The sequence below is a fragment of the Echeneis naucrates genome, chromosome 14 (genome assembly GCF_900963305.1).
Source record: "Echeneis naucrates chromosome 14, fEcheNa1.1, whole genome shotgun sequence".
Taxonomy (NCBI): domain Eukaryota; kingdom Metazoa; phylum Chordata; class Actinopteri; order Carangiformes; family Echeneidae; genus Echeneis; species Echeneis naucrates.
In genome coordinates, this window is record NC_042524.1 from 10119223 (window position 1) to 10142104 (window position 22882).

The 22882-nt window shown below is 38.7% G+C and overlaps 3 protein-coding genes across 6 annotated transcripts; 1 reads left to right on the forward strand and 2 right to left on the reverse strand.

Annotated features, from left to right (window-relative positions):
- Nucleotides 1–160: 160 nt before the first annotated feature.
- On the reverse strand, nt 161–7861 carry LOC115053875 (uncharacterized). Of its 3 annotated transcripts, none has more exons than XM_029518732.1 (13): nt 5117–5165; nt 4694–4798; nt 3430–3472; nt 3295–3335; nt 3142–3185; nt 2979–3012; nt 2281–2306; nt 2070–2114; nt 1922–1949; nt 997–1052; nt 815–874; nt 666–719; nt 161–351 (listed from the first exon to the last, which is right to left on the reverse strand). In XM_029518732.1, exons 1-13 carry the CDS (start codon nt 5128–5130, stop codon nt 311–313), a joined length of 591 nt encoding a protein of 196 aa, XP_029374592.1. In that variant the 5' UTR covers nt 5131–5165; the 3' UTR covers nt 161–310. The 3 variants fall into 3 exon arrangements, with proteins under 3 accessions (XP_029374592.1, XP_029374591.1, XP_029374593.1); XM_029518731.1 differs by having other exon boundaries at nt 1922–1964; XM_029518733.1 differs by lacking the exons at nt 3295–3335; nt 5117–5165 and adding an exon at nt 7663–7861 and having other exon boundaries at nt 1922–1964.
- A 1093-nt stretch (nt 7862–8954) lies between these two features.
- On the reverse strand, nt 8955–11611 carry myl10 (myosin, light chain 10, regulatory). Its single transcript, XM_029518702.1, has 7 exons — nt 11587–11611; nt 10938–11027; nt 10788–10863; nt 10201–10305; nt 10003–10081; nt 9529–9577; nt 8955–9124 (listed from the first exon to the last, which is right to left on the reverse strand). The coding sequence occupies exons 1-7, from the start codon at nt 11587–11589 to the stop codon at nt 9020–9022; spliced, it is 507 nt and encodes a 168-aa protein (XP_029374562.1). The 5' UTR covers nt 11590–11611; the 3' UTR covers nt 8955–9019.
- A 1547-nt stretch (nt 11612–13158) lies between these two features.
- Nucleotides 13159–22876, forward strand: kctd7 (potassium channel tetramerization domain containing 7). 2 transcript variants are annotated; one of them, XM_029519210.1, is made up of 5 exons: nt 13159–13532; nt 15589–15758; nt 17935–17994; nt 18093–18229; nt 19958–22876. In XM_029519210.1, the coding sequence occupies exons 1-5, from the start codon at nt 13224–13226 to the stop codon at nt 20332–20334; spliced, it is 1053 nt and encodes a 350-aa protein (XP_029375070.1). In that variant the 5' UTR covers nt 13159–13223; the 3' UTR covers nt 20335–22876. The 2 variants fall into 2 exon arrangements, with proteins under 2 accessions (XP_029375070.1, XP_029375071.1); XM_029519211.1 differs by lacking the exon at nt 17935–17994 and having other exon boundaries at nt 18051–18229.
- The last annotated feature ends 6 nt before the right edge of the window (nt 22877–22882 follow it).

A 22882-nucleotide genomic window follows, 5' to 3' on the forward strand; every position in this document is an offset into this window, starting at 1 on the left:
ATGGCCTCTTCACTCTGACAGGCTGCGCAGCTACAGTTTTGGCGACAAGACGACAAAACAACAATCACTCTCATGAATTCCTGTTAAAATAGTTAAAATAGTGAAGTGGATTGTATTACCAGTAGATGGCAGCCTCAATTTTTCAGAAATTCAACACAAATCGAGCTTCATGAGTATTTATTCACACAGCTGTCCACATAATTTGCACATCACACATAGCAGGAATAAAAACAACGTGTACTTTCAGTCATAGACAACAGACAGTACAGGCTGTTTGCTTCTTTTCACAGATGTCTCCTGGTGAGTCATGTCAGGTGCAGTCCCCAAGTTCATTCACATAATCTGGCTCATCTGTTACAAAACATGTGGAAAAAGAGTTCATATTTAAGCCATTTCATATTCAAGGTTATAATCCGCTACAATAAACCAGATGTCAGGTGTCCACAATAACACAGGCCACATCACTTTACATTACCTGTCCATTCCCTGTTTTCCACAGTCCCTGTTGTCACCCAACATAATAAACACTGGTCTCAGCAATTCATAACCAAAGCTTAAAAGCTTTTTCTTTTTTTTTAATTAAATCATTGATCGTGTGATCAAGTTCATCAGAACGTTGTCTAGCATTTGAGCATTTCACTTAGAAATGCTCATTTTCCACTCACCATCTTCTGGTATTACTTGGCTCAGAAATTCAGAGTTCTCATAGTCTTCTTTGTCTGTTTGGCGAGACGTTTAAATTAGTAGAGCATTAATACCCGCAATTTTAATTTATCGTATATTCCACAAATGGCAACCTTGTTACTGGACATACCCTCGTCTATTGTCAGTGACTGGATAAAGTTTGCATAGACACCCTGCACCTGTTCAGCATCTGGGCAAACACAAGTAACGCATGTAATGAATGTTAAAACACACCATCACAAGTTGGAGACTTGTGTTAAATGTAATTTAATTTTTTAAAAAGGTATAGAAAGAACATGTGAATATCCAAACCATTAGTAGTTGTTTCTGATTGTGCATTTTCATACACTGCATTAGGGAGTGGTGCTCTATTAAAAAAAAAAGCACACACAGATATATTGTTGATTACATCATCTGAATTTGAGAACATCTCAAATTTTTAAGGGCTTCAGTGTAAGAGGTTGATAAAATGCTCCACTTTGTCCATAAAGACACTACAGTTAAGGCACAAAATGTCCTAAACAAAACACTAAATACAATGTTTCAGTTTATTAGTAGAATAATTTTTGGCACCATTTAAGACCTCAGGACTGGTTTGAACCAGCTATTTATTATGAAGTCCTGCCTCAGTTCTTTGGTTTGAAACTACTGACTTACTAAATTAGGCTGCACTATTAAAATATGTGTAAAGATGTGAATGGCAATAAACAATCCAAACAACAAAAGAGGATATAATGATGTTACACGCTCACACAGCTTCTTAAAAGTAGGCCTACAGTTGATGAGGTGCAGGAATGCGTTTAATTTCTGTCTGCAATGTGTCACACAGGAACCATCCAGCTATGTTAAACAGATTCATGCCATTCACCCTGTGATGTTGATCTACTTCAAAATCTTCAACACTGCACAAAAAAATGCACACGCGCTAAAATAAAAACCGCTAACACTCTTTGTGATGGTTTTAGTGCTACATGAACTTCACTCTTAATTAAGACAGATGCCTTAACACTTTTGATCTTTCACACTTATGATGCTGTTGGCTGTATACATTCGCTGCAACTGTTAGTCTGTTGGTGTTATTTGAGTTTGGCCAACTACTCAATACAGAAGAAAATCTAGAAAATGCCCATGTGTTAATATTGGGGAGTGGGTCCATGTTGGGATGAAGCATGCATAGCTTTTTCTTTATTTTTGTACTTTTAATTAGAAAGTGAATGAGATGAGCTGAAATACTTACACATATAAGCTTTCTGCTGGAGCCATGGCTATATGGGGAATACACAAAGACACAGAGATCATGCAGTTATTCAAAGGTAAATATATCACGAAAATGCAAAAAGCTGAAAAGTAGCCAATGTATTTTACAGTGTGTTATGTAAAGGTACCAGTTTGACTGATATTTTCATAGTCTGCCTGATCATCGTTGAGATCTGTAACACACAATGGTCACACAATTTTCTGTAAAGGTTTCTGATAAAACAGATTTATGTAAAACAAAAGCCATTAATGTTTTAAGTCCTGAAAAGTTTTTATATTTTATTTATATAATAAAATTTAAATAGTTTATAGACGAAAACCTGGTAAATACGTGCCTACCTTGTGAAAAGGTTTCTTGGGATGCACTGAAAAACATAGAAAGAGTAGTTTTGTTAACTGTAAAGTTAAAACCTTTGAGTTCATGTGTAGATCCCCTTCCATACAGATAAATATGTGTGTTACAATGAACAGTTTTACAACCAAAACACCTCTACTTGCTTGATAATTACATAAAAGACAAATAAAAAACCAGTTTGTGGATTTATCCAGATTTACTGGAACTATCTCTTGGTGAACAACAGAGAGCTGCTCAGGATGGACCAGACTAAACAAAATGAAAAAATTTGCTCAAGGTTAAAGAGAGACCATGGTTCAAGATAAGTGATCATGTTGCAGATGACTTCTCTGAAACTGAAGGGCTCTGATCGTAAACAACACATATGTTGCCTGTGCAGTTTTGTTCCGCGTCAACTTATTTGCCACTTCCCAGACAATAGTGTGACCTCAGAATATGAATTTGTTTTTAAAAAAAAATTAAGTTTTTTTTAACATATTGGTTGGTTGTCTATGAAAAGTTGTGATGTATGAATTAATCATTCAGCTTTAGAAATGTGAAGAGGCGTGTGTTTGAACTTTGGACACAGTCTGGTTAGCTGTTTGCTTATTCAAAAAGAAAAAGTACTTTTTCCATGTGCAAAAAAATCAGACATGACAGTTGACAGACACATACACCCACTATTGTAGCATAATATACATACACTGTGGCTGAACTGATGTGATTGGTTCTGGTCACTGAAGAGAAAGAAAGGGTGTGAAAGTTATTATGTATGTGGATTAAAACTGACTACCAATAGAGAACAGGCACTGTATATGCGGCGTCGGTGAGTGACAGTGGCAAGAGCTAGAGCTGGTTTACTTTACCGGCTTTTGATTGCATCACAGCAAAAACACTTCCCCCGCGTTGGCTGTCAAGATAGAATATATTTGCAAGAAATTTTTTTTATCGTTAAACGTCATATTTAATTTAGTTTTGACATGATTTTTAAACTGTGAGTTTGGTAATGTTTGTCTAACCTGAGGGGTCTTTTTGATTGTATTTTCTGAACGTGTCTTGACTACATTTAAACGATGAGCACATTGTTAAAACTAAAATGATGAGCATAGCAGCCAACCTGACTTCAGAATATGGACCAAATATTAAATACTCACAATGTCTGCAGGTGGTATGTCTGATTTTCCTCTTGTATAACTTCTGCAAGGGGAAGAAAAACAATAGCATTCAAGTATTTACAGTTTAAACTAGGCTGTTTACAACAAACCCCACCACAGACATTATAGAAATGATCCTGGCTTAATGAAAAATAGGAACTGTTACTAAGTAATAAGAGTTAAATTCACAAACCAAGAAGTAATTGTATAGTTAACAGGCTATAACCACTACAACTATTTAACAGAAAATGTCATCAAACAAATGGCTTTTCAGATCAAAACCTTTACTTCAAGTTTCTAGGTATATTTTTAATTTATATCATAAAATGATGTGACTGGAAATCCTAAAGATTATTTTTTACACCCCACTGAGGCAGAAAAATTGGTGTCTTGTTGAAAAAAAAAAAAAAGGGACAAAGACAATGGAAATGGACTGTGAATAAATGAAGAGCGTGCAACGGAAGCTGAGTATACAGTAAATGGTTACCTCGGGTGTGTACACTTGAGGTTATAGATCAAACGTGTCCAACAAGTCGCTAATTTGTAAATCCGACAATCACATCCATGTTATGCAGTGACTGCCCATGTCTCTGGAGATGTTAGTCTTTTTTATTCTTCATTCTTTTATGCACTCAGCAGAAGGCAACCTCCACCGAAAAGATATCCAAAAGTGTTCATCAATATTTCTAGGAGTCAGGTTTAATAGCTTTCTGTAGATGACTATAGACAAACATTTTAAACCAACAGTCAAAAACTAAAAGATTTTTGTTCGTATCTTAGCTGGTGCCAATTCATTTTTGGCATTTACGGCTTGATTAGATATTTGTTAAAATTGTCCTAAATGCTCTCTTGACTAATCAATCTGTTAAATTTTGCTGTAGAGTAGTGGCTTGTTTGCGGCTGCTGGGTAAATAATGAAACTTATATATGCTGTGGCAGCTGATTTGGGTCCAACGTCACATTTCTTCCACACTCCAGGTTTTTAATCCATTCATGACAATGACTGCAGTCTTTTTTGTTATAATTCAGTGAGATTAAAGTTCATTAATTCTCCTATAATCCTTCACAGCAGTTAAACCACAACAACCTAACAGTTGGTTGTGTTTCAAGCATCTGCCTCACTTAACTTTACAACCTCTAGCCAGGCTCACATTTGTGGCGTACTGTAAAATTTTTTTGACCAAGGTATATAAGATGGTGTCTGGAGATAGCGTCATACTGTATATAAAATAAAACACTGTTCTTACTAAATAAATGCACTTACTTGACCTCCTTTTGCAGCGCAGACAGAGAAGAGACAGCAGACTTACTGACGCCGTGAATGTGACGGTCAGCATTACAGCCAAAAAATTCAGGCTTCCAATCATAACTAAAAAAAAACACACAGACACACAAACGAATTACATCAACACAAAGCAACTCTCAAAGTGCAGCGACACAGTCCAGGTGTGCTCAGTGACTGCTAACCAGTTCAAGCTTTTCTTTATTTGCTGATCATTCAGTGAGGAAGTTATGGAAATTATGTTGATGCTGATTTTGTTGGTCAACATTCGGGCTACTTTTTCACTCTGTCATGGTTCACGTAGCTGAAGTAGCTTTTCCTCTTAACAAGACTGTGTGAATCACAGGATGTGGTTGGCCGAAACAAAACTGAAACTTACTGTCAAATGTGTAAAAATGTGTTTACCTGTGGGCTGCCATTTAAGAGGCACCGCATTTCACAGAGCAACATAACTGTAAAGAGAAATGATTCCCCCTTTAATGCCACCTGTACGTGTAGGTCTGTTTTCACACAGGTTTCTTAAACTGACTGTTTTTCTGAAAGCAGCTTTATCTCTGAGACTGATGAAGGCCTAAACTCAACTTCTGCATCATCTTAAACATAAGAACATTGTTCCCAAGGTGATAATGTTACCACAAAAAAAAAAAAACAACAGCAAAAAAAAACAAAACAAAACAAAACAACAATGTCGCAACAGTTGTATTTCTTCATCTTTGGTCTCTTTTGCAACTCTCTGCTTGGTCAGCAGGCTGAGCTTTTGAATGGTCTTTGAACATTCACACCTCTACAACAGGGCAGTGAGTGAGAACGCTGGCAAAGACTGGAGACATTGCAGAAGTTACAGTGTCTCAGGTTTGGCCAGAACAAAACACACTGGGATCAGAATACATAACAAAGTTTTCAATTTAAAATAAATCTCCATAAATTCATCTGAATTTTTGTCACCCAACTGGCTGTTACGTTGCAGCCCAGTATGACTAGAACAGACATAAAATCATTGCTTTGTTCAGTCAGATTTTGTACTGTTAACTATTTGTACAATCCATTATTATTTTAATATTTGTGGCTTTGGGATGGTTGGTTTTCAAAAAACAAGGAATTTGAAGAGAGCGTTTGGCTCTCCGAACATGCTCGTTCATGGCCATGTATGGCCATCTAATCATGGCCTAATCATTAAATTTCAAAAATGGCAGACAGTACCAAATAATAGCAGTGGTCATTTTATTTCATGTGTCAGGAACATCAGAGACCGAGATGTAAAGAGAATAAAAAAATCTTTCTCTCCACCTAAAAATCCACAGTAGGTAAATATCTACTGCGGACTGGTTGGTGTTTGATGCCGTTGCTTTTCCATTCTACAGCATGATGATTATTTGATTACATACACTTTTCTTTTCCTCTGCAACATGACTGTGTGTGGATGGTAGTTTTGAGGTCCTGCTACACAGTCTGGTTTGGACTCAGGATTGAACTTGAACATTCTTGTTTTGAAGCTCTGAAGTTATGGTTTTAAGTGTTACTGTGGAATGGAAATGGTCTGAATGGAAATGAAATCTTTCCATGAAGTAACTTGTTCCAATGTGCTGCAGTTTTCCATCAGCCACACTTCTGCCTCACTGTACTCATGTAACAAAGACGCCCACAGCCACATGTTTAGTGCAAAGGTTGTGTCTCTTGTCAACAAGTTGTGTATGACTGAACTGGACATAACAGATGCTGCATACAACTCCATCTCCAGACAACATCAGTCAGGACCAGTTCGGGTTATGTTAAAGCATAGCATTTTTAAAATGGCGAGCAAACGGTTAAGGCTGGGGAGAGGTTCTGTTTACGTTTTAGGTCTGTGAAGAAGCAAAGAGTCCTAAAAAGTGTCCAACAGATCAGCTTGCAAACTGCAGCCTCCGAAATGACCACAAACATTTATTCAGAGTGTTTGTAAAACTATTAGCGTCAAATTGAACATTATAGCATCGGGCAGGAGGGAGTCATTGGAGGACTAATGCACTAAACTGAATTAGATTATTATTAATAAACACAAAGACAAGAGCATCTATTAAGGTCCATTAAAACGCAAGACACACTTTTGAATACAGGATAATATGTGCCATGTGGAAATTGAATATCTTTGTCTAATTGTATAGTTTTAGCCTCTGTTTGATATGGTGCCCTTTCAAAGTCAAGCAGACTCTGATCGAACCTTGATGCATTCACACACATTAGTGTGACATTGGTTGGATCGTCGTGGATTAAATGGATTCAAAGTCTTTGAAACGTCCATGCTACTTTTGTCATCGAACACATTTTAGTTTATGACTGCAACATACAAACTATGTTACTATATTTACTTTTTTTTTAATATAGCAGAGATATTTACTTTTTTTGGGTGGGGTGGGGTGGTGATTTTGTATTTCGTGGCCTAATTTCATATTGTTAATTTCACCCTACTTGAATTACTACTTTTAAAATGTAATTATATAACACGGCTATCATTTTTTGTAACACATTGTGTTGGTCAACTGACCGTTTGTTGTAAGTGTTTAATATGGACTAGATTGTAGGGTTATAGATAGTGCATTTAGAAATAGTGTGATACACATTTAATTCAATGCATAGTTTTAATAAAATGTATTATTAAAACCCTGATCTGCTAAGTAACTAACAGCTACAACTGTCAATTAATGTCGAGGAATAAAAAGACAAGACAATAATTCTCCGTGTAATGGTGTGAAATAGAGTTACATTAAGAATTAAGAAAAGACACCAGCTACATTTGGTGTATTTGTTTTGGAGTGTTTATGAATTTGGCGTCAGACTTCAAAACATCGTCACTCTAACCATCAAATCCAGGTCAAATGTAACTATCCACATTTAAGACGATTAATGGGTTTTGCTGATACAATGCACTGCAAGTAAGAAATAACATGTTTATATGTAGTATGTTGGTGTGTTACCTTCAGTGGTCCGGCTGCCTTCATTCTTCAGTGACAGCAGCAGAAACTGTGCTTCCTCTTTCAACACTTCGCCACATCCGTCACACTGAAGACCGAGAGGACCTCTCAGAAACGCACATCTGCAATCTTTGTGTGGTTTGAATTGGACAGAAAAATACAGCACTGATCAACTGCTTCCACACTTTGGTATTTTAATGAGTGGTTTCCTATTGTAGAAGTTTCTGCAGCAATGAGGCTCAGTGATCTGACAAATGTTCCCCTTTAACTCTTATTGTATGTGACTGCTCAGCTCTGCAAAGTCAAAATGCTGAAAACGCGCTTACTATCTAGCTCAGTGGTTAAAACTGACCCTGGTAAGACTTTTCCTTTTTCATGAAACTGTAATTTGCTATAAAATGTAAATAGCAACCAAACTATAGGTAAAGAACAGAGGTGAAACCAAGCTAACATTTATTCAAATAAGTTCAATTTCCATTTTACTGCTGCTGCACTACATTTCAGGGGGAACTTATATGCTTTCTACTCCACTGTATTGCCAGCTTTAGCTACTGGTTACTTTAAGATAATGATTTGCTGCACTGAGTAATGAACAACAAGCTTTAAGATACAACACAATGATAAAGATGAAACCAGTGCTTTCTAACATTTTATAAAAGTCTTGCAATTGTACAGTAAACTGTTTGTAGTATGAAATACTCCCTCTGACAAATAGGTTTATGTTACAAAAAAGTGGGTCATCAGCTGTTCTATCAAAAACTGTCCTTTTTTTAAAAGTAGTATAGCAGCTTACATTTTATCTCTTGTTCTTGTGTAGCACATTAAATAATTCACTATCCTTCCTCGACAAGAGGACCTGACCCCGCCGTAAAAACCTGTGGCCAAAACTTCTTGGCTGCTTTGGCTCTGTTGCTGCCTTCTGTTACAGTCAAATGATGCATTTATATTGTTGCATTCATTTTAACTGTGTAATAGTAAAATATATTTCAAGGGCCTTTCTTCAATTTTGATACTACTTAAACTACGTCTTGCTAATATTACTTTTTCCTTTTTTTCTTTTTTTACTTTGAATCCACGTTCGACTGATTGTAATGAAACAACTTTAACCTTCTCCTTCTAAACAATGCCATGTATCAGAACAAGGTGGATTGGTCATTCTTTTGGTATTTGGCAATCATGGGACATAAAATGTCACTTAAAATCCAGATAAACCAGCTCACACAGTAGCAATGGTGACAGGACTCTTCTGAAATGTTTATTGTTGAAACTGTCGATGACACAAGATATGTGCTATGATTTTTGGCTGAGGTTTCAGATGGCATGTGATCGGCTTTGGATTTGAAGGCTCTCATTGGCTGCTTTACTCCTGCTCCTTGTCCTCTCCATGGGTAATAACGTAACACAGGTTCTTGTAATCCAGGTTTCCAGAAACATCCAGGGGAAAGTTTGTGAACATCTGGTTTACCTAAAAGATGGAGAGCCTTTCACTTAAATAGTTTTAATGAGAAGCAGCCACAGAAAAAGTACTTGTGTTTTTCAAAGTCATTTAAACTATAATAACAGTGTTGGTCTGGAATAAAAACAAAATATGAAGACGTAATTTTACTAAACAACTAGACAAACAACAAGACAAACGAAACAAAGATGGAGCATCTGGTTCAATAGTTTATTGTCTGTGAGTTCTTCACCAAATGTCACCGCATGTTTTCATTTGATGGGTTTTTATAGGAAAGGCAGATCTGCTTTAAATCAACACTTAAAGACATTCAAACTGAAACAATCACAGTTAGATGATAATATAAGATCTGTAAGAGAACATTAAGAAGAATAACATGTACCTTTAAACAGCGATAGATGGCCATGCCTTACCTCATCCTCTGTGAACTTGTCTGCCTGAGACATGAGGTTGTACTTGATGCTGTGAAGGGGAAAAAAATTACTTTTTACTAAACCTTGAACACATTTTTCCTATTAAAGTTCCAGAAATCCCTGTGTTGTGGTACAGATCTTTGGCAGAGAAGATGTTTTGACGTCACAGCATCACAGCGTGATGGGAAAGCACAAGTGAAAATAGTAAAAGTAGTTATGTGAAAAAAATGGAAAGTAATTTTAATAGATAACTGTTGGACAGATAACAGTTCATTTTTATCTAATGTATCATCAGGTCAGTGTCTGAATTTGTCCAAGACTTTTACTTGTGAATTGTCTTCCAATAGTTGCGCTTAGTTCTAATTTGTCCTGTGATTGATAACACAGCAAACGCACGTTACTGTGAACATAGTAGATTGCTGTTGTTATGGAGCACAGAGAATGACAGTGCAGACCCTTTAGTGCAGTACTTACTCATCTCCTTTTAGGATGCCTTTCCCCTCCGGGTCAAAGATCTTGAAAGCATTGAGAATGGTTTCCTCAGGGTCAGTTCCTAATGATGAAAGATGTTTCAAGAAGATTGCTTGGATATTGGAAATAAAACATTGCGGTATATCAGATCCATCAATGCACCTCTATAGCTTAAACCAACTGTCACACAGCCTTGCTAACCTTTGAGCTTCTCTCCAAACATGGCGAGGAAGATGGTAAAGTTGATGGGGCCCGGAGCTTCCTTCATCATCTCATCCAGCTCTTCGTTGCCAACATTAAGACGTCCTGCACAAAGAGCAGACAAAATAATAATTCACTAAACAAAAAATGACTGTAATGTACACCTGATGCTGTGAGGAGTCCACCTGAGGACACATCAGTCCTGCAGTTGTCGGATGAAGGCTGCCATCAGATTACAGCAAGAATCTCAGCTAAATGATACTGAAACCTCTGTGGATGGAGCTTGCTATGGTGTTTGCATTGTACTTAGTGACTGAAGGTTTCAACCTGTGTTTAGGACATCAATTAAGCATTTTCATTTAAAAAAAATTGTGCTGTTGTGTCTGAACAATTACAGTATGGCTTTCAGGCGGTTGGTTGTATTCCTGGCATTTTGTTTCGCTGTTTTGAACAGTTCTGTGGTTCGCTTTCCCAACATGACTGATCCTATATAAACACTATACAAAACGGCACTGCCTGCACCTCAGGTCATCTGTCAACCAACAAAACAAAGTGTGTATGAGTGTTTGGACAGTAAGACATCTCACCTAAAGCAGCAAATGTGTCTCTCAGGTCACCCTTGTCAATGAAACCATCTCTGTTCTGGTCCATGATGGTGAAGGCCTGGGAAAACACGCAAATTCAGACGGAAGCATATGTATATATATATACAAGGTTAATTAAAATAAATGTCTCACCTCCTTGAACTCCTGGATCTGTGCCTGCTCAAACATGCTGAAGACATTGGAGCTAGCCTCGGACGTCTTCTTCTTGGCTTTCTTCGGTGCCTGATGGGAAAATATGGGAGATGGTTTGTATATTAAGTTGAGCCTTACTGCCTAAGTATCTGATGTGCAGTGTCATGTGCTTATTGAATAATGGTTCATTTATTACTTTGGGTCGTGGATATCCATTTCAAATAAACCGTCTGACAATTTGAAGAAGAACTATCTCTTAGTTGCAACTGCTAACAACTTACGAAACATGACAAATGGCCCACTGCTACAGTTGGGAGTCAATATTTCCCATTGAAATGTTATGAAGTTAAAACATAAGAAGGCAAATCATGTGTGTGTTCAGCTGAAGAAGATTGGAAAGAAAATGCCCCAATATCCTCCAATTGGGTGGACCAGTTTCAAGAAAAACATGAAGGTTAAAAAATCACGTTTTCCTTTGACTTTTCTTGTGTCCTTGTGCAATTACAGTATTTTTCTCCACGCAGAGTTACAGTAACTTGGCTCCTCTATCTTTATGTATAAACTTTAGCCGTAACACTAGATACCTTTCTTCCTCCAACCAAACCAAGAGAATCAACCTGAACAAAAAAAGACAAGAAGACAGTCTTACCATGTTGGAGAGTTTTTCAGTACGTTCAGACTTCCCAAGAGACAAATTTTATTCGCTCTGTGCAGTTATATAGACCTAACCATATCGGCCACCTTTGCTAAGTTTAGACAAATGGGGGTGGATCAATATCTCAGGTATTCCTGCCTTATAGAGACTGAGCACTTCACACCCACCTTCATCAGCTATAAAATTTCTATTGTTACCCATTGTGGAGATGGGGAGCTGTCAGCACAGGGAGTGTGTGGGACAAATGCTCATACTTAAAGCTTCATTCAGGCTAATCATAGCTCACTGTAGCACCCATACAAGCTTCATAATGAAATAATACTCCTCTGTGTTCAAAGGAACTCTCAGCATTACTGTGACCTTTGCAGGCAAAGCAAACATTTTTTTTTTATTGCATTACATTTTGCTAATTTTATGCTGTTTTCTTTTTTGTTTAAAATTTCATGTCAAACTTCACACGAGTTATAGAAGACAAAAGACAAAAGTATAGAAAATGTATAGATTTAGTATATTGTAGGAACAAGCATGTGCTGAAGTTCTTAAGTAATGAGAGAATGTGCTCAGATGAATATTTTATTTATGTTGGGGTAGGTTTCCTTTTTTGTATTCGACATTGTGGTTATGTCTCACAGCTGTACCTCTAGCTTGTGACCACACAACCTTGAAACTTTGGAGATGCATGATTTAGATGACATCTGATGTCATCTAAAACAGGAGTATATTTTCATATCCATTTATAGTGTGTGCGATTTGTGTTCCATGTAAACACACACTGCACAATGATGAATAAGCGATTGAATATCCATATATCCAAATATGTCTCTTGTAGACATATATGGGTTCATTTTTGGTTTTATAAATTTTTTTATATATTAGCTGTTAAGTTCACTTTTTCTCCCTCATCTTGCTATCCTAGTTATTCCTCACTCCTGTAATGTGCAAATTTCCACACTGAGAGACTAATAAAGGGTAATCTTACCTAAAAAAAATAACACACACACACACACATACAGGCCTTTATGTGGTGTCGTAATTTTTCCACATGACTGCATGTAACCGAAAGACCTTATATTATTTCCAGGAAGCAGGTGCAAGTGTAGGAGCGCCCTGATTGACAAAACAGTGTCCTTGACTACTGGTGACTTCAAGGTGTGCATTTATCCAGGAATTACAACCATCATATTATATTTCCCAGCGCTGCTAATCACCCAGCCATCCTTACTCAGGGTCAGGCTCCTGGATGTGTGTCTGTGTGTGTGCAGGGATGAGCTGTCCTGTTTGGCCCAAAGACCGTATTGTACCCCCCCCCCCCCCCCCCATCATGGCAGCGGACGTCATGACGTCATATCACGTAAGGCCGTAGACGGCACGGGCTCGCTTCGGACTGCTGACACCTTGGATTAAATACTGTCTGTGATTTCCTGATTTCATTCTTTATTTTCACTTTTTTTTTTTTAGCCTTGTATTCTTGCGGGCAGGACTGTCCTGTCTCCGCCGCCGGGCTGAGGGCTGGGTGTGTCCCCGTGGCGGCTCCGCCCCCTCCCGCTCAGCTGTTGGGGTCGGTAGCAGTCGCGCGCCGTGGCTCGAGCTGTCCCTCTCCGGCTCGTGCGGAGAGCTGGCTCGTCGCGCGCATGCAGCAGAATGGCTCGAGCGGGTCCAGCGGTCCTGATGGCTGCGGCAGGGAGCGCCAGCCCCTGTCCTTCAGCCCGCTGCCCGCCGCCGCCACCACCCGGGTGAGGCGCTTCATCCAGGAGAGGCGGACGCTGCCCTTACCCAGAGTGATGGTGGTATTCTCGGCCGCGGGCGACGCCGAGAAACCGAGCGATGCCATGTCCGGCTCGGACTCTGCGGAGGACGAGTTCCGAAAGCCGGCCTCCCCTTCGCCGAGCCTCGCCCTCAGCAAGCCGCTCCGCGCATCGCTCGGCGCCGCGGAGCAGGAGGTAGGCCCGGCCTCTGCACAGCGCCGCTCCACACGCAAGCTAACAAACTAAAAACACGTTAATTTTACACCTGAGGGTAAGATTTCCCTCTGCGGGGGGCAGCTGTCGTCCGCCAGAGCAGGGAAATGAGCAAATAACACTGAACATTTCAAGTTCAGATCACTGTTTAAGTTTCCATATAACAAAAATCAGGATGACCACAGAAGACTTTCCTCCGCTGCATATGGAGAGAGATAGATGGAGCCACAACACCTTCACAGGACACTATCGATTTTCCTTTATTTGCTTCCTGACTGTATGTTAGCAGATCACGATTCTTTTCATTAATAAGCTGATTCAACTAACCGTTTTGTGTTAAAAAAAAAGAAACCTAAATGTTTCCTTGGTTGAGGATGTCTTCCCAACAGGTCTTTCACTTTGGTTTGATAAATTGATGATATTATCTGATGCATTTTCTGGCTCATCCACCGATTGATGCATTGTTGCAACTGAAAACTAAAATAGATCTATGGAGAGAACAAATAGTATATTTGATATTTACACTGAACAGTGTACATTGGTGGAAACATGGGAGGAAATTAAAAGTTGTGCACTCAGTTAGTGATGTTTATCCATAATGGTTAAACACAAGTAACTGCACATTCAGTTAACCTATAATATATGACCATGTACACAGCGTTTTGTACATACATGTGGTAGCTCTATGTGCAGACTGTATTTCAAAGATTATCAACAAGTGAACCTTAAACCAGTCAATTTTTTGTTGGGAAAGGTTAAGTCACTTGGGTCACCTGACCTGGGCTAATGAACAACATGTGACCTGTCAGTCTCAGCCCACTGAAGGGTCTAAACATGGCTGCAGAAGAATAATCCTCTTATAGTTTTTGTGGTCAGACTGTAAAGACTGGAGGAACATGGAGTGACACATTCCTCTTCACAGGCTTACCCTGCTGAAGATGCTACAAGAGCTTTTTATTCAGTTTGTTAGATGGCCTGCTAGATGCTGTCTTTTCATCAACAACAAACCAAATCGTTGGTGTGCATGTATACAAGTGTGTTGGGGATGATTTTATTTAAGTTATAATATAATAACATATCTGTCAGGAAAATGCTCCGCAGGGGTCACTAATAATACAAAATGAATGAATGAATTGTGGTGACTTGAGCGTAGTGGTCGATTCCCAGTGGGGGCACCTGAACATGTCTAGGTTGCCCTGCAACAGAAAGGGCGCAGTTTGGTTCTTGGTTGGGTTAATTGGTAACGAGTGATGGGCTACAGCAAGGAACGGCGACCAGACCAGAGACTGGACCCTTGCAGAGAGTAGAGGCTAGATGAGACACCGGACCCCCCCCTCCACAGACTAGACCAGACCAGAGACCGGACCTCTGCAGATAGTAGAGACTAGACCAGATCAGACTGGACTAGATCGGACGAGAGACTGGACCCCTCCACAGACACAGGACCCCGGTCTTTTTCAGAATAAAAAGGAAAGTATCTGTCGGAAAAATTCTCCCAACACACTCCCAAGTCACTGATGCATGCCCCCCACTAGTGAAGCAGCTGAGTGCGAAGTGCTAAGTCAAACAAGAGTCACTCACTGAGCTGAACACAAAGAGGTTGACTATCATGCACTTCAATGGAGATGTCAGTAATCGGTGGAAAACCAAAGAGCACGGGGAGAGAAGAAATTAAAAAATTTTAGATTTCCGCCAAAGTTGTGAGACGAATGTTTCATTGTTTTATTGTTCTGTTTTTGCTTAAATGTGTAGAAGCATTAAAGTTTTCAGTTGTAACTGAGGAAATTGTCTCTATTTCATTACTTAAAACTCTGTCTCAGGGTAAAATTTGCGTAAAATGCTAAAAACAGAATTCTCAGAAATGAACAGAAACAGAAAATGTCTTAAAATATGAACTAGTTGAACAGCTTCCTCTAATGTTCATATAGCAGCTGTATTTTATGGTGTGTAACATGATTAGAGTCTAACATGGTCACTAGCAAGGGTGATGATCTTGTGTCTTTTAATTTACCAGATTTATTTCCTTTCTCATCTTCAGTTTCCAGAAGTCATCTCACTGAACGTTGGAGGCATGTACTTCACCACTCGCCTGTCCACATTGCGGCGATATGAGGACACCATGTTAGCTGCCATGTTCAGCGGGCGGCATTACATCCCACGTGATGCTGAAGGACGCTACTTCATCGATAGGGATGGAACCTATTTTGGGTGAGCTGGCAGAATATCAAATATCTAGATCAGAAATACTTGGGAACGGAGGGCTATGTGTGGAAGTAGAACTTGCATAAAGATAGCACAGGACAAAAAGTTTTGTACATAAAATAATGTGCACACTTTAAAACTGGCTTTGAGGCTGCTGAAGAAAAATCACTGATCTGATGAAAAATCATCAGATCTAGGTATACTATGAAAACAACTGGTTTCTTCGGCTTGTCTGCACCAATTAGTATATATTCTCACTTAATTTTAATGGGCTTGCACCATGTGTCAGAGGTTAGGCTAACCCTAACCCTAATTGTTGAAACAATGGAAGTTTTATTAGACAGGAGCTATAACACCTGCCAGCATTAAAGCAATTAAACTCATCCTGACAACAGGAAGGACTGTTCCAGATTCGTCCCATACAAGCAAATATCACATTCACAAATGTCAACCTCATGGTGGTGCTGGATGAAAAGTGAACGGTTTGCAGATGTCAGTGGGATTCATCCCCTGGAGGCCACAATGTCTGTACTGAGCTTCGTAAGTTATTTCAGTCTGGATCCAAGTCGATCAGCTTCAGCGGCCCCTGGAGCCACGCTGATAGCATGGCTAAAAGGAAAATTAAATTGCTTTGAATATGAATGTGATAACAAGCAGAGTGAAGATGTATGACTTATGTAAGAAATGGGTTAGGGTAAATTCGCTTCTGTATGAGTGCCCCAGTGGCTGTGCATTAAAGATTTAAACACAAGGAGCTAACAGAATGAGCAATAGAAGACATCTGGCTATATAAAGTAACAAAAATCCTTCAGATGATGTTGGCCCACAGCGGAAGTGCACACTCTGTGAAGAGGCTTTTCCATTCGGGATACTAATGCTGGTGTCTGTGGTCCTATTGCCTTCCTGGAAAATGTTGTGTTGTACAATGCCGCAGCTTTTTCTGCATTCATTTTTTTTATCTTTAACATTCACAAGCTGTTCACATTCTGCGACAGAGAAGCAGAATTAAGATCAGTTTTAGAGGATATATGTTCACACACAAGGATTTTGAGTCAAGACGGGAGTAGATCTCAATATGACCACAGTGCTGAGAAAGACTTTATCAGATGATTTAGTTACATATTTACAGCTAAATAAAGTGGTAGACGTGAATCTATAAAGTGAGTGATGTCAAGAAAGTAAAAAAGGTTTAACATGAATCTTAACAGAAAAAAAAGTTGTGGCATCCCACAAAGGCTATACACTCTGTCATCCAGAGATCTAAATGTACCAAGGCCAAATATTTCGCTTGTGTCAGTAATGTCAGGAACACATAAAAAACAAAAAACAAAAATAGGCCCAGTGAGTCACATCAGCTGGGAATGTGTGAGAAAGATCTGCAGGTGGAAGTTAGTTGGATGATCACCTAATTACAGTTTTAACCCTATACAGTCTGCTTCAAAGGGTAAGTTATTTTAAAGTGAGATATTGAACCAGATAGATGTCAGCAAAATTACTCTAATCCTCTGTCACTATACATAATTGAAGATGGCAATACCAATACAAGTAGTGACAGTGAAACAGTTTAGGAAATTGGATAGCTATTTGTTGAGGGATAGAGTAGGCGGGAATATCTCTCTTTGCTCTATCCAGCATATTAAATACTTCACAATTCAAGATTTAACTACATTGATGCAAACTCTTGAACATGCAGTATTTCCATAAGGCAGGCGTTTTCTGCTGGGTGAAACAAATGCAGGCATCTTAAAACTGTGACTTAAAACTTGAGTTAAAATAAAATAACACTGTGTGTTGCTGAACTGCCAGCTGTCTTTAGTGTTTACAGGATGGGGTCTTTACATGCCACTGTAAAAATGGTAAAAAAAAAAAAAATCTACTTTTGTATTTTGATCATCACAGTGTATTTGACTGTGATGTATCCAGACCTAAAGATTCAACCTAAACATCAACAACTACGTGGAAGGTGTCAGTTTTATCTGATGATGCTAACACAAAGCCTACAGTTTAACCAGTTTAAACTCCTATACAGACTTACAAACCCAGAGATGGAGCCCACTCTTCCTCACAGCCAATTAGAAATGTGAAATATCAGTAAATGCAATACTAATGAAGGTTAACAAATGCATCATTGTAGAACAACTAATCACCTTTGCACTGCTATGATCTGTTTTTATCCCACCAGTTTTAAAATAGAGCCAGACTGCTACATCAAAGCAGAGCTGTTTCAAGTTGGATTCATGAGGTAGGAATATAGTTTTGTGTACACATTTTCTAGTCCTGCTGTTTTCCATCCAAAAGGGACATCCTGAACTTTCTCAGAGAAGCTGAGCTTCCCCACAGGGACCGAGTGAGAGCAGTGCACAGAGAGGCTGAGTACTACGCCATTGGCCCGCTGCTGGACAGCCTGGAGGAAATTCAACCGCTCACAGGAGAGAAAGTGCGACAAGCTTTCCTCGATCTGTTGCCCTACTACAAAGGTAAATGAAATTAACGTGGGTGTTAGTGTTCATTAACTAGGAACAATATTACAAAATGTAAATGAGCATCAAAGCTGTCTAGGTTTATACATCTTTTTCAGTGGTTTTGACACAGTGCACTCAGCAATAATTGAGTAACATGGCCTAAAACTTGAACCCCATTTTCTTGCTTGTAATTTGTTCAGATTAAAATAATTACACTATATTGTACAAATGGTTTCACAAGCAAAAACTTAAAAATCTCATCATGTCCAGGCAGGCTCTGCAGGTATAAGGTGCATTTATGGATGCTTATTTTGTGATGGACATTAGAGATAATATCCTCAGAAGAACCAAGTCACTGATGTAAAAATATCTCGTGTTTGTGTTGATATTCCACTGACTTATTACATACAAATTTTTCCCTGGGGATTAATAAAATATTCTGATTCTGATACTTGAGGACTACAGGCTTGGTAATTAAAGTACTTGATTTCTCCATGAGCTGTGAGTTGTAGTCAGCGGTGCTGGTGTCTGTATCGATAAATGGACCAAATTACTTGTTTTTATAGCACCTGCCTTCACCTCCTACAGTATCAGTCTCACCTCGCACACCCCGTTTGCCTCACAGAAAACTTCGGCATTACTGCAACAACAACACAGCAAACCAGCACCCAACACATAAGTTATACTGATTGTAAAGGCATTGTTTTACACAGATTTCTGCTGACTACAGAGCTCAACATCTGCTGCTTGGCCATTTTTTGTTTCAAAATGCTGAGGGTGTAACTGTGCGTGCTATAAATCCTGGGATTTTGTTTTGCTTGATGACATAGTAGCTTATTAGTGTAATACAGTCCAGTTGCAGTCTTCACTTCAGGGAACATGAATTCAGTTTTGTGAGTTCCAGGTAGAAGGTGGGAAACCAAGCTACTCTGGTCAGACCAACTCACATATTTATATGCGAACACAAGCCAGAGGAGCCACTGATAGTTTGATTAGCCCCGAATGGGTCTCCTGGTGAATTGCACAGTGAACAAACTGCACCCACTATATTGCTCCACTGTTTATTATATCTATAGTGAACAAAGAGTTGTGAGACTGCCTTGACAGGGTGAATAGTATTCCATCAAATATGGTTAAGCTTTCTGCAAAGGTAAAAATAACTTAAACTCAAAATTGAAATTGTTTGCTGAAAAGACAGAAAGGTTTGACAGGCAGTTTAATGGTTATTCAAAACCTGTGTCATCTTCAGGTTAAAGTTTAACTCCTGACAACGAAGAGATGCAAAAACAATGAAATAAGGAAAGAACTGACAGATAGGTCGTGATTTGTCCATGCATATTGCACGGCAACAAACGCTTGTTAAGTGTGGCTGCATAGCACATGACCTGGTGGTCTACTGTGAGGGGCATTTTTGTTCGCTATAGGTAGGCAGCTATTTACCATAATTAGATTTAAAGAGACTGGATATCATTTAAAGTTTTTTTTTTTTTTTTAAGCACAAAAACCCCACTTTGCTCTGCTATAACTCCATGACTGCTAAACAAGGAACTACTGCAGTGTCATATTGAGTTCAGGTGAATTTGGAATATGTTTTCACATAGTACAAGGACTGACGAAGACTGCATTTGTCCCCAATTACTTGTATTATAGACATATGATGGAGGTATGAAGAAGAAGAAATAAAACTACAACTTTAATCCTTGTAAATATTATCATTATTAATTGTAATTGTTTTCATTGCAGACAACCTGGAGCGCATTGTGGAGATTGCCAAACTGAGGGCAATGCAGAAGAAGGCAAGATTTGCCAAGCTGAAAATCTGTGTCTACAAGGAGGAGATGCCAATCACGCCATATGAGCGTCCCCTTTTTAACTCTCTGCGCTTTGAACGCTCTGACAGTGAGGCCAAGCTCTTTGAGCATCACTGCGAAGTGGATGTTTCCTTTGGACCTTGGGAGGCAGTGGCAGATGTCTATGACCTGTTGCACTGCATCGTCAGTGACCTGGCCGAGCGCGGCATTACTGCCGAGCAGCAGTGCATTGGTGTCTGTGACAAGCACCTCATCAACCATTACTACTGCAAGAGACCCATATACGAGTTTAAGATCACATGGTGGTGAAGCTGGAGGATGTTCTCTTGGCTGACAGGACCAAAAAGGATGGACGGTCCATTTTATTTTTTTTTATACAACTCAGCCGGTATTGGTTTTTGTATCGAAGTTGCCAATATTTTGTGCTGATGTCTTATAATATGACCCCTAGAATATGGTTCACTATTTAATTGCTCTGTATTCCCCACAGATGTTTTTCTTTTGTGTTGTCAAAATGGGGGAAGAAAAAAAGACAGTTCGAAGCAAACAAAATACACACACTTGTAGTTTATTAGGTGCACCTATCTAAAGCTAATACAGTGCTGCAATAAAAGTTATAATGTTCAGGTTTTGTTTAAACTGTTCCAGAGAGATGCTGATTCAGCTGTATGATCATTTTATAGTCTGTCAACTGTTGTGCTGCTGAATTGTGTAGCACTTTATTTAGTTTTGTGACCTGAACACATTGATATAAACAGGGCAGAAAAAGTAATAGAAATCCCTGCCAGTAAAATGTTATACAGGTCAACACTCCACAAACCTTCAACCTCTAAAATGGGCACACAGTTAAATAAAAACCTCTCTGAAATGTTTTCAATAAGCACTGAACAGCTGTAGCAAAGTGTACCCAATAAATTGGTAACCAGGCCAATGAAATTATTACTAATATTTTAAAGTGGTTTAGCTTCAGTGATATTCTCGGGGACTTCACACAGTAGCACTTCTGTGATCAGGCAGGTTTTGGCAGCACTCAGAACCCATCTCACCGTCAGTGTTTCCTACAAAACAAAATACAGCTACGGTTTGAGAAGTGTGAATCATTATGCAGCTTGTGTCGATTAAAAAGAAGCAGGTTTGTCTTGCCATCCAGTTGTGGATTTCACAGAACATTTTTTGCTTTTATTTAATCAATGCAGCTGTCAATTCTCTTATCAAGAGATGTGGGTAAATGTTGAAATGGATGTAACAGCAGCACAAGTAGAGCACAGTTAGTCAAAGAGTTTGTCTTTTAGTGCGTGTTGATTCACTTTAAGCCGTGCTATGCCAAGTCAAGTGTCCCTGCTCCCGTCCCTCCCCCCCTCAGCTGGTTCCTCAGGCATAAACTCGTGTGTCTGTGCTAAAGGTTTGGTTATAAAAATCTCTGTAGTCATCTGTGGTTTGAAAGTTAATTTAAGCCAGTCCTTCTTTCAACTTTCAGCCTTAACGTGCTGCTTTCAGTCATTTTGGAGCTGCATGAAGTCACAGAACCAAACCCATCTTGCTTCTTTTTAAAATGTGGTTTTTATGTGCAACATTGACAAAGTATAGCTGTACTGTTGCATATTTTTGCATTCAAATTCTCATTTGTAAGATATAACTATGCTTTAAAATGTGTAACCTTGACCCAAAGTGTCTTTTGAGGCTTATAATCTGTTCTCTTATTGTGCAACTGGTGACTGTGTGTTGGACTGTTGCAAAGTCTGCCAAGACTGATCTGACCAACTAGCAGCACTGTGGCTGAATGCAACCAAACAAAGAATCAAAACTGATGCTGACGCACCACTTTTGCTATGCAGCTGATTTTAAAAAAGAACGAAACACAAAAAATCTGAAGCCTGAGATGATTGTCACATCAGAAGTGTCTTATTAGAAAGCCAGTTCTGCCCATTACCCAGTGATAAGCATTGTTTGTGTTTTTATTGTTGTTGTCATATTATTATTTATTTGATTAATTTATTCATGACTAACGTATCCCCGTCAGTATAACTTTACCGTGATGTGGATTGATACTTTCATTACATTTCCAGTACTAACATTCAAAGAATGTAGTCAATATTGAATATTGTAAGTAAGCATACTAAAGTCAAAATTGTATTTTTAGGACTAAGCTTTGTTTCTGGAAACAGATTAACTGAACCCATTTCTTTTGGATAAAGAGTATATTTTAATTATGCAACATCCTGAGGAGTGCGTTTTTAGATTTTAGAGATGTTGGGTGGTATCCATTTCACAGTTTACATGATTATGTAGTATCAATACGAAGGAAGCTTATGTTTTTGCGCGTTCATGTAAATTTGCAGAAATAGAGAGAATCTAAAACTTAATAGGTGGTTTATTTAATGTCAACCTCCATTTCACCTTTTCAACATGCAACTCATTAAAGCTGCAATATAGGGCGTTAAAGACAAGTGGCTGTTTTCTACTGTCCCTGATGATTAAGTCTGAGCACCTTGCGATTGTAACCAAGATATATATATATATTTTTTACGTCAAACAGTTCCATTGTTACCAACTGTAGAAAGTAACAGCACCAACAGCATCAGTTAATAAATGTTCAATCAGAAAGCCAACATGCTTATGTTGTTGACAAACTTTACCAGATAATGCCATATTCTTCCTTAGGAGCACTTGTAATCTTGATTTACTCTCTTATGTTTGCAATGTTTTTGAAAGTTTTTTTATATATTCATATTGTTATTTATCTTGTTCTGTTAGCTTCTAGGAAGCTATAGATCTATAGTCCTTGTTGATTTTTATTTGCAGTGGAAAAAGCAGTGTGTGATTTTTATTATTTATGGTCAAATTAAAGATGAAAGGT

Excerpts from the sequence above, each read along its gene's own strand:
- LOC115053875 (XM_029518731.1), bottom strand. Across the intron at positions 3,013-3,141 it reads TGTGATGCAATCAAAAGCCG|TGACCAGAACCAATCACATC; the intron begins GTAAAGTAAACC and ends CTTTCTCTTCAG. Across the intron at positions 1,053-1,921 it reads CCAGCAGAAAGCTTATATGT|AGCACCACTCCCTAATGCAG; the intron begins GTAAGTATTTCA and ends TTTTTTTAATAG.
- myl10 (XM_029518702.1), bottom strand. Across the intron at positions 10,864-10,937 it reads AGATCCAGGAGTTCAAGGAG|GCCTTCACCATCATGGACCA; the intron begins GTGAGACATTTA and ends GTGTTTTCCCAG. Across the intron at positions 10,082-10,200 it reads GTTTGGAGAGAAGCTCAAAG|GAACTGACCCTGAGGAAACC; the intron begins GTTAGCAAGGCT and ends TTTCATCATTAG.
- kctd7 (XM_029519210.1), top strand. The coding sequence starts at position 13,224 with ATGCAGCAGAATGGCTCGAGCGGGTCCAGCGGTCCTGATGGCTGCGGC. Across the intron at positions 15,759-17,934 it reads AGGGATGGAACCTATTTTGG|TTTTAAAATAGAGCCAGACT; the intron begins GTGAGCTGGCAG and ends TTATCCCACCAG. Across the intron at positions 18,230-19,957 it reads TCTGTTGCCCTACTACAAAG|ACAACCTGGAGCGCATTGTG; the intron begins GTAAATGAAATT and ends TTTTCATTGCAG.